This window comes from Colossoma macropomum, unplaced genomic scaffold (assembly GCF_904425465.1).
Source record: "Colossoma macropomum unplaced genomic scaffold, Colossoma_macropomum, whole genome shotgun sequence".
NCBI lineage: Eukaryota > Metazoa > Chordata > Actinopteri > Characiformes > Serrasalmidae > Colossoma > Colossoma macropomum.
In genome coordinates this window covers 1,035,506-1,050,815 of record NW_023496043.1, presented here as the reverse complement: position 1 = coordinate 1,050,815, position 15,310 = coordinate 1,035,506, and the positions used below count along the sequence as shown (strand labels likewise).

Sequence of the window (15,310 nt, the reverse complement as noted above, 5' to 3'; positions counted from 1 at the left end):
TTGACATTTAGCCCCAGCACGAGAAGAGGGCGCCACTGGATTGGTGCTAAATAAGACCAAAAAGTACTTATAAAGCAGAAGTTTCTGCATTAAACAGTGCTGTGTTATTATATGTTCATTGTTATACGACAGAAAGTTAATAAAATCATGAAATGACTGCAACATACAGCGATGGAATTACTTGGCAACGATACCGTACTCTAAAGGAATTACATTTCTTGGCAGAATGTTGTCGATTGATATTAATAATAACTGGAAAGTCGTGTTTTTATCATATTTTATGTTGGCTGTTGTTTTATAAAAAGCAATCAGCCACTTGAGGCTGTGCTGTGATTTTGACACAGGGAAGGGAGTTTTAGGCGCTTGCATCGTGGCTAAGAACAGCCCTGCCCGTGATAAAATCACAGTACCGCACTGCCTCTCGTGGGTTATTGCTTTAATATTTCTGTGTGACCTTTGATTTGGAGATTCTGATCCTTCTTCAGTTTCTAAAGAGTCTGATTCTTTGATGGATTGGACACTAGCAGGGTGTTAACAGATGCTAACAGCTCGCTAGTTGAATCAAGGCTAACAAAACAAATTAGCCATAGTGGCCAAGCTGGTGCTCTTTCTGTCGTTCTGTCTTTCTTTTTATCTTTCTTTGAATCAAACCTTTTCTAAGGAAGAGTGTTAGGTTAGTGCTGAGGCAGATTATGATGATTAATGACAAACGAATAAAGGGGTAAAAAAAGGCCCGCAAGAGAGAAAGAAAAGGGACGTCTGTGTCTGAGTTAAACTCAGGGACAAATTACTGTGTCTTTCAGTAATGAAGAAAAGCCAGATTTGTAGTCAGCAGTGTCTCCTGCTGTTTGCTTTGTCCATTAGAAGGAAATGAGCAGATGGCTGTTGGCCTTCTCTCTCTCTCTCTCTCTTGTCTTTCTGTTTCTCTTTCTCTCCTGTCCACTCCTGCTGTCCATGTCTGTTTCTCTTTCTCTTTTTTCTGTTTGCTCTCTCCTTCTGTTGCTTATTCTATTTCTCTCTCTCTCTTTCGTTCTGTCACCCGCTCCTCTCTCCACTCTATTTCCCACACTGTCTCTTTCTTCTTGTCACTCTCTCTTTCTTTCTCACTTTTCTTTCTGCTTCCGTTCTTGTCTCTTTCCTTCTGCCACTGTTTCTCTCTCTCTCCCTTCCTCTGTCTGTCTCTCCCTTTCGCTCTCTTTTTCTTTCGTAACTCTCCTCTCATTGTTTCTTTCCTCTTGTTACTTTTTCTTTCTTTCTATTCTTTCTCTCTTTTTTAATTCTTTCTCTTTCGGTTTCTCTTTCTTTCTCTTTTTCTTTCTTTCTTTCTTTCTTTCTTTCTTTTTTGTTATTCTTTTTGTTCTCTCTTTCTCTCCTTTTCTCTCTCTTCTCTCTCTTTTTTCTCTCTATTGTTCTGTCCCGTCTTTTTTTCTGTTCTTTCTCTTACTTTCCTCTTCTACTTTCTTTCATTATTTTTTCTGCTCTCCCTTTCTCTCCTTCTTTCTCTCTCTCTCTCTCTCTCTTTTCTTTCTATTGTTCTGCCCCATCTTTTTTTTCTTTCTATTGCTCTTTCTCTTTTTACTCTTTCTTTCTTTCTGTCTTTCGTTAGTCTTTTTCTCTCATTTTCTCTCTTTCTCTCTCTTCCTTCTTTTTTTTCTATTGTTCTGTCCCATCTTTTTATTTTCTTTCTCTCAGTCTTCTTCCACCTCTTTCTTTCTTTCTGCTCCCTCTTTCTCTCTCTCTCTCTCTCTCTCTCTCTCTCTCTCTCTCTCTCTCTCTCTCTCTCTCTCTCTCTCTCTCTTTTGTTGTGTCCTTATTGTCCATTAATCTCTCTCCTCACAGTCTGGCCAGGCACAAAGCTGACAGTGAAAGCTCAGGGGACGACAAGCGAAAACAAGCCAGTCCAGCTGTCAGGAGGCGGCCAGAAGACATCAGCCCTCCCTCACCAACGTGTGCACACAGACACCGATAAAACTGCAGCAGCAGTAGCACAGGGGAAACAATAAATACTCATTAGGGAGCAGTTGAATGGAGAAATAGTGCTCAGAAAAAGACGGGATCTGACAGAGATGCCTGAGCGCTCTGACCACGATGTCCACCAACATCTGCTTCGTGTCCTGCTGACTAGCGGCAAAAATGGATTCAAATGGCTCTCTATCAGCGGAGAGTGTGTGGGCTTTAATACTGTAACACATGATAATTTAATTTATTGTTTATAATATAATATTAACCAAAACTATTAAACAAAATGTATTCATTATGAAATCATCAATACTACTACTAATAATAACATTATTATTATTATTATTATTATTATTAGGACAGCAGAGAGGATCATTGGATGCAGTCCACCAGCGCTTCAGGACATTCATAACTGCAGGGTAATGAAGCGCACTGGCAAAATTCCAGCTGACGCCTCTCATCCTGGACATCACCTCTTCCAGCCACTCCCCTCTGGTAGAAGATTCAGGGCCATCAAAGCCAGCACAACCAGGCACACTAACAGCTTTTTCCCCAGAGTTGTAGTGCTCATAAACCACAGTGGACACTTTGCACTTTAAACTAATCCTAACAATTCTCCTTAATGTATTACAGTATATCTCCTCTGTAACATAATGCTTATTAGCACAACTGAATAATGTCAATATGTTTAAAAATGTTCATATCAATCTGTGATATTCTATATATAATAGCATTATATGTCTAATCAGACCTACACATACATAGATATTCAGTTGTATAGATATTCATATCTGCATGTACAGATATTCACACTTCTCTTTAGCTCATTTCACACTGGCCCTTTATTATTCTTCATTCTATTTATTGTACTTCATTTGTCCCTGACAGAAATATTTTTGTGCACTCACCAAGACACATTCCTAGTTTGTGTCACACACTTGGAAAAATAGTAAGTTACACATCTAGCATTTATGTCTAGTGTATATATATATATATACATCACCATTTTTTGTCATTTTTTCAGTTTTGACATACTTTGAAAATTACTGTTGCTCTTTATATTGTGTGTAAAAGAATGGACTAAAAGAAATGGCCCAAAATTACCTAGACAAATGTCTGGTTCCATTGATTTACATTACAGGTAAAGCAGGTTTTTTCCTTTTCCTGTAAAGTTATTGTTCTGAAGATACTTTTTTTTCTGACAACAGTGATATATATATATATATATATATATATATAGATAGATAGATAGATAGATAGATAGATATATCACTGTTGTCAGAAAAAAAAATCTATATTAAATATATATATATATATATATATATATTTCAGTATTTAGTGTGTCCACTTTTTACCTTTATTACAGTTTCCATTCTCACTTTTGCTTTTTTAAAGAAATCTGCAGGGATATTCTTCCACACCTCCAAAGTTTAGTCTTAGAAGTTGGTTGCATTTTCTGCTTTGCACAAGCCAAGTAATCCCAAACACATTCAGTGATGTTGAGGTCTGGACTCTGGGGTGGTCAGTCTATTGTTCTGAGAGCACCAGCAGCTTCTTCCTTTGATTTGAAAATGTTCTTTTTTTGTCTACTTCCTTTTCTCAGTAAGAGCTTCTTGTCAGCTACACATCCTTTCAGACTCATAGTGTTGTTGTCCTCTCATAATGGAAGGATGGACAGAAACACCTGTGGATTCATTCAGGTCCTGTCTTCTGTTTTAAATATCTTTTGATAAACTCCTATTTTGCAATAGGCAGCCACCTAAGTATTCTTTTTAAGAATTATCTTCTTATCTCATTTAACTGCATAAACTGTTGTTCTTCAGGTTCATTACTACTGGAGAAATCCGGAGTATGACCTGGTTTGGTTTCAGCTTTGAACCAGGGCTTTGGACCTGAAGTCAGACAACCTTTAGCATCTTTCAGAAACATACAAAGTACTTTCATCTGGTTTGGGTCCATCTAAAGGTCCTTTTTAGAATTCATACTGTGGACCTGCAGGCAGCAGAAAGGCATGTTCTCCCTTTCTCTCCTCCTTTTTAGTGGGGAAAAGAGAGAGAGAGAGAGAGAGAGAGAGAGAGAGGAGAGAGAGAGGCACAGTAAAGGTTGATCAAAGTAAACAATACACTCTTGGGTCAAGAGCACTCAATTTACCGGCATTTCCTGTGAGGAGAGTTTAGAGTCGAAAGCAGCAGCACCCCCCCAACCCCAGCCCTTCACCAATGAGACTCAATTTCACGGCACATTATCCCTGCACCATTCTCCCTTTACCTAAACACACTCTTTCCCTCTCTCTCTCCCTCTCCCTCTCCCTCTCTCTGGCTCTCTGTGCCCCTCATTAGGAGCAAGAAAGAGCGGTATGAATTAGTAATGGCAGGGAAAAGGTCTGAAAAGCCGTCTGCTCTTTTTTTGCCCTTTCATTATCCGTCTGTGGGCCCTACTACTCATCCCTGCTGCACACTTGTTTAGATAGCATGTTCTCTGACTGTACCTCAGCCACCAGACCGCTCTGATCGCTGTGGCCAGTATGCGCGCTAATGCATAATATCCCCTTTCTGATTAGATTACATTAGCCTTATCTTCCTGCTCTGACGCATCTCTTATTTCGTCGCGTGCCGCGGTCAGGCAGGTGTCAGTTTGGACACACGGTCTTTAGTCTTCCTAATGACGCCATTGTGGGTGTTTAGTGTAATTGGAGTACACGGGCACAGTAAAAAGGACTGCTTCTGCTGCCCCTAGCATTAACGGGCCGCAACTGCAGTTACAAAAGCAACTTAACACGTATGCTGTGTTCATACTAGCGTTCCGTGCCTCATAGCACCCGATGGCAGCATGAAGCCATGCAAATGTTGGCTTGGTAATATTGTTATCTGCAAAAATTGATGATTATCAGAGGAGAGCTTTAGTGGTGTAGATCATTTATTGAATGAGGAAAAAGTCAGGAGGATGCTCTGTAGTTTTTTGACGTATTGTTGGAATTGAACAATGAGACGTTTGGCATCCTTGGCTACAAAAACAATCTACATCCGGTTTATTTCACCACTGTGGTTGATGAAAACTGATCTCTTGGTGGAACATTGTGCTTACCGCTGAGGTTTGTGGAACAATGTCGCTGGTGGCGGCAGAATTTTCTGTCACGGCTCAATTGAAAACAATGGAAAATCTGGTTTGCCATCATCCGTCTACTGCCAACATGTGAACACAGCATTAGGAAAATTACATGCTTCACATGAACACTTCAAGCTAAGCAAACATTGTTTTGCATGTCATTTTGTTCTAAAATGGATTATAATGCAAGCACAATGAACCCTTTTCACACTTACATATTCGACAAAAAAATCAGAAAAATTGGAAATTAACATAGTTGGGAAAAACAGCAGCAGCAGCGTTTATGAATGAGAATGTAGACAGCTTTACAATTTCTCTGATGTAGAGGACTCAATTATTTTTATGCCTTTATTAAGAAATAGACCTAATTTTTCCAATAAAGATTTGTTTGGTAAAGCGTTTTTCACTTTCAGAGAGTTTGACAGGGTCTACAAGCTTTTCTTCCAAAATGACTTGCATGACAATGAGGGTAAGTTAAGGGTCTCATGACAAGTTACCCAACAAGGTCATCTAAAGTTATCTGTCCAATGTGTACCAGAATATAGTCAATGTTGTGGAGATTAGTAAAGTTAACATAGTCAGTTATGCCTCACTGACTCTTGGTCATATTATGTGATTTAATGTTAGATTTTTAATGTCGTTTTATATAATGTTCAGCTCTGTAACTGGCCAGACCAGTGTTCCCCACGCTAAGTGACATGGCAATGTTTAATTACTTTAGTGTTTGAGTGGTAATATCACTAATGCTAACACTAAGTGTGGAAAAGCATCAGAACGTACCAATCAACACATCTCCACACTGCAGCGTCAACACAGTTCACTGAATCATAGCTAAACCAGATTTTTTAAACTCATTTTTACTTTATTTATAAGTAGCACCACATTCTCTGAATGAAAATAATGTTTTGTGAAGAAAATTAGGCAAATACCTTAACACATGTTTAAAAATGTGCAAGCCCTCTACATTCTCACTTCTGCATGAACTGCATAAACACTGGATATATGTACGTGTTGGTTTTCGTGACCTCACAAAGATGATGAATTCAACACATGCTGTTTTTGCAGCTTAGTTTCTAAAAATGGGCTGTACAGATTGTGGTGTTAACAGTATGGTCTGAAACTTTAACAGTGTTTACATACTACGTTAAACCTAATAAGGTGAAGAAAATGAACATTTCTATGTAACGGCCCCTTTACAGGTTAACAGGCTGCTGTTTTCTGCACAGAGAGTTACATTAGTCTCATATTAAACTGCAAAATGTAGGTTCAACACTGTTCTGAAACCAGACTTCACCATCACAGGAACCAAGAATAAAATTTCACTCCCCTGAATTTCCCTAGCCACCTACCCTATGGGAAAATCCAGTGACCAATAATATAACACTGTTTTTCACATTCAGAAATAGATATCTGTTTAGCCACATATCTTAAATTTGCTCAGTGGGAGGGAGTTAGACAAGACAGTAGGAGGCTGTTTTTCTTTGGACTGGAATTTGGCCAGGGTAGAGTCTTGGCAAAAACAAATGTGGCAAGGTGATTCACAGCCAGTTCATGTTGAACAAGAGATACTTTTGGTTATTCTTATTGAGTCCAATTAAGTCTCCAGGAGTAAGTTTGACCTGCCCTGCACTACACAGTGTCGCTCTTGCACCATAGTTGCTCCATGGTAACCTGGTTCCTGGACGTTTAAGGGGCACTTTGTCCAAAATGACAAATGTAACCTGTGCTACATCTGTTGTAAACACTGAGACTAAAAACTGAGACTAGGAAGACTAGGAACAACTATGAACTATGAACCCCCCCCCTTCAAACTGTCATTACAGTGGAGGGAATGGATTGCTGAAATGAGAGAAATGGTTTTCTTTATTCAGCACAATTTTGTGCTGAATAAAGACAGTTACCTTCTTTACGATCAGCTTTCTTTACGATCTTGTTCGACTAATGCAAAAGTTACACTAATGCTAGCTTGATTGTATTTATTAGCCTATACTTTGGTGGCTAGGCTAACCATCATGACAACGCTGCTTTCAAGTGGTCTCAGTTTTATTGGAAAAACGAGTTTCCCACCAGAAGGGCACCAATGAATGCCCTTCGCAGCTGGACGATGAAGTCTACGCCTTTATTTTCATTGCAGCACGATTTGGCCGAGCTGTGATGTCAACATCGTTTTCGTCATGGCGGAGGACATAAGGGAACAGTCAAGTAACGAATAGCAATCAGATAAATTGTATAAATAATAAATAATACTTAAAAAACAATAAATGGGCCTTCCGCCCAATGACAGCTGGGATAGGCTCCAGCACCCCACCCAGAAGGATAAGCGACCCAGAAGGATAAGCGGTTTAGATGATGGATGGATGGAAACAATAAATGGTGATGGTAAGGTGAATTTTAAACATTAACCTACAGCATTTTTACTTCGTTTGAGTTAAAAAGACACCAGTAAAGTAGGCCAAAACCAATGGACACCAGTTAGCTAATAAACTACAACACCCATTTCACAACCTCAGTTTTCTGTTTATCTTCCACACGTTGGGTGAACGAGTTGCTACCACCCCACTTGCACTTGAGAGCACTGTTAGTTGATGCCACAGAGATTCCCAATGTTTGTAGGATGTATTTGTGTAATGCATGCTGGGAATTGTAGTGACAGAACTTCACAGAAATCATGAAAACAGTACAAAATTGTGAATTTGGTCAAACCTGAGGAGGCTGAGGGATTCAAAGCTCTGCTACAGAATTCTACATAACACACAACAGTTGTATTCCAGAATAACCCCCTTAAAGCCCAAACACGTCACTGTGGAGGTTAGTAATTTACCTTTAAAACGCATGTAATCCGAAACTCCTCGGAAAGCTACTTCCTTTGAACCAGGTGAAAAAATACTTTATTGTAGATCAGATGGACACGACAAAAGTAATGACATGCCAGCATGCTCTCCTAGTCGGGTATGATGATGGATTATGGAGCCAAAAAATAACAATAATAATAACTTAGATACAAGATATTTCATTAAAGAGGTTTGTATTGATTACCTAAGAGCTCTACCACATACAATGCACAATATTATCTCTACATTTTTATGTACACTTTCCATGTTCATGACATTTTTATTTTTTTGAGACATCTGCTAAAACCCCACATAGAACAATGACAGAACCAAAAAATTATGGACAACCTCCCTTTTGGAAATAACATGGTAACTACACAAAAAAAACCAAACACATCTTGTTAAATGTCACATTGATATTTGATAAACAAGTAAATAAACTCAAACCCCTACACATGAAATAATGCTTTATAGGTACTTCAACGTAAAATAGCAGAAGGGGTATAAAAGAGAGCTTCTGATTTAGATATTCTCGTCTTCAGTGTAGTGCGGCTGGTTTAAATATCCTAGAAAAGGTTTCTCAACTCGTGCGTCCGCGAATAGAAACAAGATACAGGCGGATTGCCTTGACTTCAGAATGTGGAGAGGCACGCTGAAAACATTGATTTCCAATGCTTTGCAAACGTCTCTTTAAGTTCTTGCAGTAATGTATGGACATCAAGCCTATGGGGTCCTTGAAACGTCTCCGGTCCTCCGACTGAATCGATCGTTGTCGTTACTCAGGCGCTCGACTCTCGCCTCTTCACTCTCCGGATTGATTGGCGTGCCTTAGCCCCGCCCCGTATCTTCAGTACATCACCGTGGACTTCAGGAAAAGCCGTCCGTCTGTGAAACAAAACCGGGATACTAATGAAGCGAGAGGAAAAAAAAACAGTTTTTGAACATTTGCCAAAGTTGACTGATGTCGCCCGCAGTGTTTAATGAATGGCGCGGTCCATAAGGTTGTGTTCTAACACGAGCAGATTTCAAAACCAGATGAAAGGTTTGTTAAGGGAGAAGATAGCGCATTAGAATAAATGTCAACCGAAACAAAGCGTGCCCACGCGCTCTCGACCAAGACAAAAAAGAGAGAGAAAATCCTTTGAAAGATTAATTACTACATGTAAATTATGTAAATTATGCCCATGCAAATATTTCATGAGGACAATTAAGAGAGCCATTAATTACTGCCCCCACGTTCTTTTTTTTGCTTCACTGACATTCAATTTAATTTCCCTCTCAATGCTTTAGATGTTTAATCTTCCAACAAAGGCTTCCTGACACACTTACTGGTCACATGTGCCACTGCTGAGACTTCTGGGTAGAGTTTACCGAACAGACCCTTTGTGTGCCATTAAACCCCCGTGAACCCATTAAAAGACCAAAGCCTAACCTGCACCGTGACAGAAAGACTACAAATCCCAGACTGTGAAGATGGATGCACAGAAGTGGACAGTACCTGGTATCGTCCTTTCTGCTTCTGTCCTGTCGTTGCTTAGGTCGGTCTCCATTTCCTGAGTAGGAGGCTCTGAAGACACATTGAGTTTTGTCATTCATTTCATTCCTTTTATGCCGCAATCGCAGCCACAATTAAAGCAATTTATGATCTGCTACAACTGTAAAATCCTGCAGTGCATCACCAGTCTAATTAGGACTGGGCGATACGGATATTTTTGCAAATATATCACAGTACTGAGATATTTAAGTCTGCATATTTAAGTTAAAGTGGTTTCATATTGAGTGCTGCTAAAAGCATGTTTTTCAAAACCAGTATAGCTTATTCTGATCAGACTGTTCTGCCCTTTTCTTCTCTTAGATCACACCAAAGGGAACCTTAGACAATACTGTGAGTGTTGTCTAACAGAAAGCACATTTCCAGAGAGGAAACATACCTTTTACATAGAGTTCTGTGCAAATGCCAGAGACCCTACCTTAATTTACTTCATTTCCAGTCAAAAATAAGCAAGTTATTTGTTTTTCAGTGACAGAGAAAAAGCAGAAAACACACAGTGTTCCCATTCTTTTCAGGCGACCAGCTTTTTTAGTTTTTTTTTTAAAGAAATCTGCAAATCTATTTTCCCACACCACCAAAGTTCTGCGTCAGAGTTGGCTGCGTTTTCTGCTTCACACAATACAAATAATCCCAAACACATTCAGTGATGTTGAGGTCTGGACTCTGGGGCAGCCACTCTGTTGTTCTGTGAACATCGACAGCTTCTTCATTTTATTTGTAAATGTTCTTCTTTTTTGTCTATTTTCTCTTCTCAGTAAGAGCTTCTTGTCAGTCACACATCCATTCGGACCCATAGTGTTGAGTTGTCGTCTCACAGTGGAAGGATGGACAGAAACACCTGTGGATTTATTCAGATCTGAATCAGGAGTGGAGCTCGATTTTCTCCTCTCTCTCAAAGATGAAAGCTTTAAGTGCTGTTTATGTGATGGGGACAATGCTGGTGGTCTACCAGGTCTTGCAGGTGGTTGTTAGGAGTCCCATTTTCTTCGTTTCTTTCAATCATTTTCTGAAACTCTAGTTGTGGAAGCTCCTGCTTTTTTCAATTATTTTTCTTATGCAAGTGGATCGTCTCATATCTAATCTCAGCATATCTCCTGAAACCTGATGGCTGTTTTGACGGGAAATGAATGAAAGAAAGGTGGTCTCTGACTGTTTCAGAGTACTGTACACTACTGTTCCAAAGATTAGAATCACTAATTTTCAATAATAACACACCATTTTTTGCAGATGGTTATGATGCTAATATTCTGTATGTTTCAAGCAATTTGTAGGAAGTTTTACAGGCAGCTGTAAAAATGAATGATAATAGAGCTGTAGGGTCCATAGTAATTGACACAGCTGTGCAACATGCGAGAGTGATGTTACAATAAAATCAATATCCAGGATGCCTCATATTTAAAAATTGGTAAACTAATTTCGCTGATCAAATTAATAAAGATAATAATACACTTAATAGTCAATTAATTAAATTAATAATTAATGACATTTTGCTTTTTGAAAACATGTTACAACTCCTCATTGTTATGAAAATACTTTAAAATAAACCAAAACTGGTTTACAATTTGGTAGCAAGTTTATATTATTGCAATCTACACTGTATACATTATTAATGAATAACCATTATTAATATGAGAAGTGATTTCAAACTTGTCATATCATCTAAACAGTAATTTAATTTATGCCAGTTTCATGTAAAACCATGTAAATGACATATGTTGCAGTTAACTGTCAGGTCTATGGGTAAAGAGAACAAAACAGAATAAAAAAAAACATAAAACAAATTGCTTGACAACAGGAACACCACTGTTGAATGGCCATTATATCATGGATGTAATGCTCATTATTTATCAAAAATATTGCTAAAACTGAAAAGCCATATCACAGTATGTCAGTTTCATGGTGTACAAGTAAAGACAATATGTATCGCTCAGCGCTGATAACCCTGATAGTGTCTGCTTGTGTACTGTTGAAGGTGCAGCTTTAATTGGATAATGGTTAAATTCCTCAGGGCTAGTCTGTGTGGATGAATCAGGTATGTTCTCCCACCGTTTGGAGTGCGGGCGCGCTCGCTGGTGGACGTCTGCTGCAGCGTCTGCTCAGCCTGGTCACGCCGCTTGGACTCGTACTCTAGAGCTTCCTGAAGCTTCCGCTTCGTCTTCTTCTCCTTCTTCAGCCGCTTCTGGATCAGAGCTGGAGAGGAGAAAACAAGCATACAGGGTGAAAATGTAACTCCTGTAGCACACACAGTGCATCAGGCACTAATTAGAAAACAGTAGTGCTCAGAAAGCCTCAGTTTGTAGCACTGAAAAACTACAGAAGAATGGAATTAATGATCTTAATAATATAAAAGCAGCACAGTGGCAGATAACTGATATATCAGCCTGGTCCATGTTCACAAGTTTAGATAATTACAAATATGTAGCAGAAAGCTGTCAAATGAATGAATAAATGAAAGAATGAATTAATAAATGAACGTTAGCTACGTCCAGAATGATGAACAGCGCTGTAGATGAATGTAAAATAACTGATTATTTATTTAATATAATCATTTATTAATTATTATAATAGTCTTAATGAAACTGTTATCAACAGATAATTACAGTATTATAATAATAATTATTATTTATTAATATTATTACATTGCCAAAATACTTTAAATATTGACTAAAACACTGAAAAGTCATCTTTCGTAGCACAATTTAGAGTCATTAAATCTGCATTCAGTTACTGCATATAAAATAACCAGAGATATTTATATGAAAAGTAGTGGCGTCAAAGGTAACATGTTGTTAATTAACCCCACTAATTTTTTTATGCCATTAAAACATTTTCCTAATTTGACCCTTTCAACAATCCACAGTTCCAACAAGCTGAAGTTAGCTTCTTATTCCCATATAGATATAATGCTGGGTTGACTAACCAGACACTCGCAGATCTAAAATAAACCGGAAGGTTTATTAAAAGGAGAATTCACCTAAGGAACAGGGTTTACACCAGATGAGGTCAAAAACCAGAGCAGCAAAACAAGATACATGGGCTATATGGGCAAAAGTCAAAGCAGAGAAACAAGCGAGGGTCGAAACCTAAAAGCCAAAACACAGTTAAACTGAGCCAAAGTGGTTAATCCGAAAAACGACAACGAGAGACAAAACAGGTCATAACAGGAAAACGGCAAAACATGAGAAAGGCTTGCTATGCACTGACAGAACAGAGGCAATACTTCACAATGTGTGAGAGGAACAAACATAACATACATAAGCAAACAGGTGAACATAATCAGTACTCAGGTGACTGGGATCTGCTGACTGAATGCTGATTGGCTGGCTGATTCACATGACAAACTGAGGAGTCTTGGGAATTGGAGTTTGTATTGAAGTGCGAGACCGACTGAGAACTGGGAAGCGTGACGGCGGAATGTAATACTGCACCATTTAAGGTGGAACAGCAAATTCGGAGAACAAGCCAACTTCAGCCTCTTCATAATTTCAGCATAAACGACCTAAAGCCCAGCTCCTCACGCGCTGTAGCTTGACTCTGCTGTAGCTTTCAGCTTATAAATGGCAACGAAATTAGAGCAAACATGACAAATATGATTACTTGCGATAAACTGCACAAAGTAATGCGATTGATAGAGATGAATTAGTTTAATCGTTCGACAGCCCTAAAGAAAAGGGATCCAAAACTTTTGAACGCTACTGTATACTTCATAGATGTTTCCACATACGGGACCAGATAGGACCAAATATTAGCTTTCCAAAAACTACAACAGCAATAAGTAATATAGCACATGCATTATATAGATTAGTACACTGTAGACCCATTTTTTACACACATACATCTAAGCAGCATGTGTATTAGATTTGATTAACATTCTCCATATACATGGCTAATTAAACTCCCCAAGCGAAGTAATACTACACCTAAATGACATAAGTGAGTAAACATGCGCATGAAACCTGCAGCATTGTGTGTATCTAATGTGAGATGAGCCTGAATTCTCAACTGAACGTCTTAATTTTCCTCTGTTTGTAATAATGGAGCCGGGTTTAGGATCGAGTCAGCGAAAAGTGGGATTCTTTGCATTAGTGCTCTAAAGCTCCCTTAGGCATAAGAGGCCTTCTCTTTATGAACTGATCCGGAATCAGCCGTCCAATTTAGAGTCTATTCATTCACCATTAGAGACAAGGCAGCAAACCAGTCCGTGGATTATAGCACGAAGGAGCGTCTCCGTAATGGAGAACTCAATTGATTTGATGTATTATGTACAAGATTCATTATCTTTATCGTAAGTGCTGAGGGTGAATATTATTAACACAGCCTTTCTGTTTACAGACATCATAAATCATTAATGCTAATATCACTGTATGTACTTCTAATCACAAAGTCTAATTACTTGTGCATCTTTATCTGTGTGTTCTCTGTATGTTATGTGTGCTTTTGCTCATGCATGTATATGTTTGCTCGTGTGTGTGTGCCCGTGTGTGTACCCTGCTAAAGGAAAATGCTGAACTTGCACTCCTATTTGCCAGCTGAAGCACGGTGTGGGCGATATTAAAACACGAGCCTCATAATTAAACAACATTAATTAATGCTGCATGTATCCCTGTCACTGTAATTGTTCTGTTTTATGACCATCTCCCAACTGGGCCACGACTGACACATCAGTTAGCCGATAACATTGGCCGATGCTGTCCAGCAGATTTATCAGAACCTGCAACGACTCAATATGGCTCACCTCTGAGGGTTTAATGGTATCAAGCTTAAATGCCAGTCAATGCATCATAACATAGAAAAAACACTTACGAAGAGAACTGATAAACAATAATTCAAAATTCACAGCTAACAAGCAGTTAACCTCTTTCTGCAGGCCCCCTAGTGGCCATTTCACCCATCGAATGGAAAATGACTCATATATTTTTAACTAAAATAATCAAACAAAATGTTCCTTCCCATAACTCTGTCATCAGATTAACTACAACATTATTGACTGTCTGTAGATGCAATTTTGTGTCTCTCTATTTTGAGCTGTTTCAGTCTGAGAAATGTAAAAAAGGAGCGCTACGACTTTTCACATAAATGCAGAGCAAAGGGGAAAACAGAACTTGAAGCTCCTCCATTGTTGCTACTGTTGTTTGGAAAACTGTGGTAAACCGTGACTAATAGAGCTCCTTCAGTTCTTTTACAGTTTCTTCAGAGGCGGCCTTCAGTTCAGGCCATAGGTGTCAAAACTTGAGCAAAAAGGAGGAAAAAAACACCTACAAACTACAATAACACTTATTTCTGCTAGCACCCCTATTGGGTTCTAGTAGTAGTATGCTAATGCTATGCTATGATAACTTTATAAAAGAAATCCAATTAGATTTATTCTAAGCTTGTAACAGATATACCATTTCTCATATATATATATATATATATATATATATATATATATATAATATATATATATATATATACCTTTCGTGCTGGGCTGTTGCAGAATTATAGTATACCCACGTTTTCCTTAAGACTACACCTCTGCAGAAAAGCTGTGCTTTCTAGCTTCCTAATGACCTTCAGCTTGCATTTCTAACAAAAAAGCTTATAAGCAAAAACACTGCTTATAAGTTTTGACTGCATATTGAAATTGGTAGAGAATAACACTCGTTCAACAGGTCTAATCTAATTCTGCCTGGAGGGCGGAGGCTGAATGTAATCTGGAAAAGGGAGTGATTAGATACACCAGTTTCCTCATCAGCATAGCAGCAGAGAACGCTGTCTAAATCGTTTTGTTCTGTTGACAGCTTAGTGTTTGCGCTCGGGGCAAAAACTGGTCAACTGTATGTTTTGTTGTCACTATACTTTAATGTATGTGGAATTGAATTTG

At 38.6% G+C, this 15,310-nt stretch overlaps 1 protein-coding gene across 4 annotated transcripts in view; it reads right to left on the bottom strand.

Annotated features, from left to right (window-relative positions):
• Positions 1 to 7,935: 7,935 nt before the first annotated feature.
• The window catches only part of dachc (dachshund c), a 107,815-nt gene continuing 100,440 nt past the window's right edge, over positions 7,936 to 15,310 (bottom strand). For all 4 annotated transcript variants that reach the window (XM_036564875.1, XM_036564876.1, XM_036564878.1 and 1 more), the window contains exons 9-11: positions 11,494 to 11,637; positions 9,394 to 9,462; positions 7,936 to 8,780 (exon numbers count right to left, since the gene is read on the bottom strand). In XM_036564875.1, the coding sequence (XP_036420768.1) occupies positions 8,743 to 8,780; positions 9,394 to 9,462; positions 11,494 to 11,637 (251 nt within the window). In that variant the 3' untranslated portion in view covers positions 7,936 to 8,742. The remainder of the gene's footprint in view (positions 8,781 to 9,393; positions 9,463 to 11,493; positions 11,638 to 15,310) is intronic.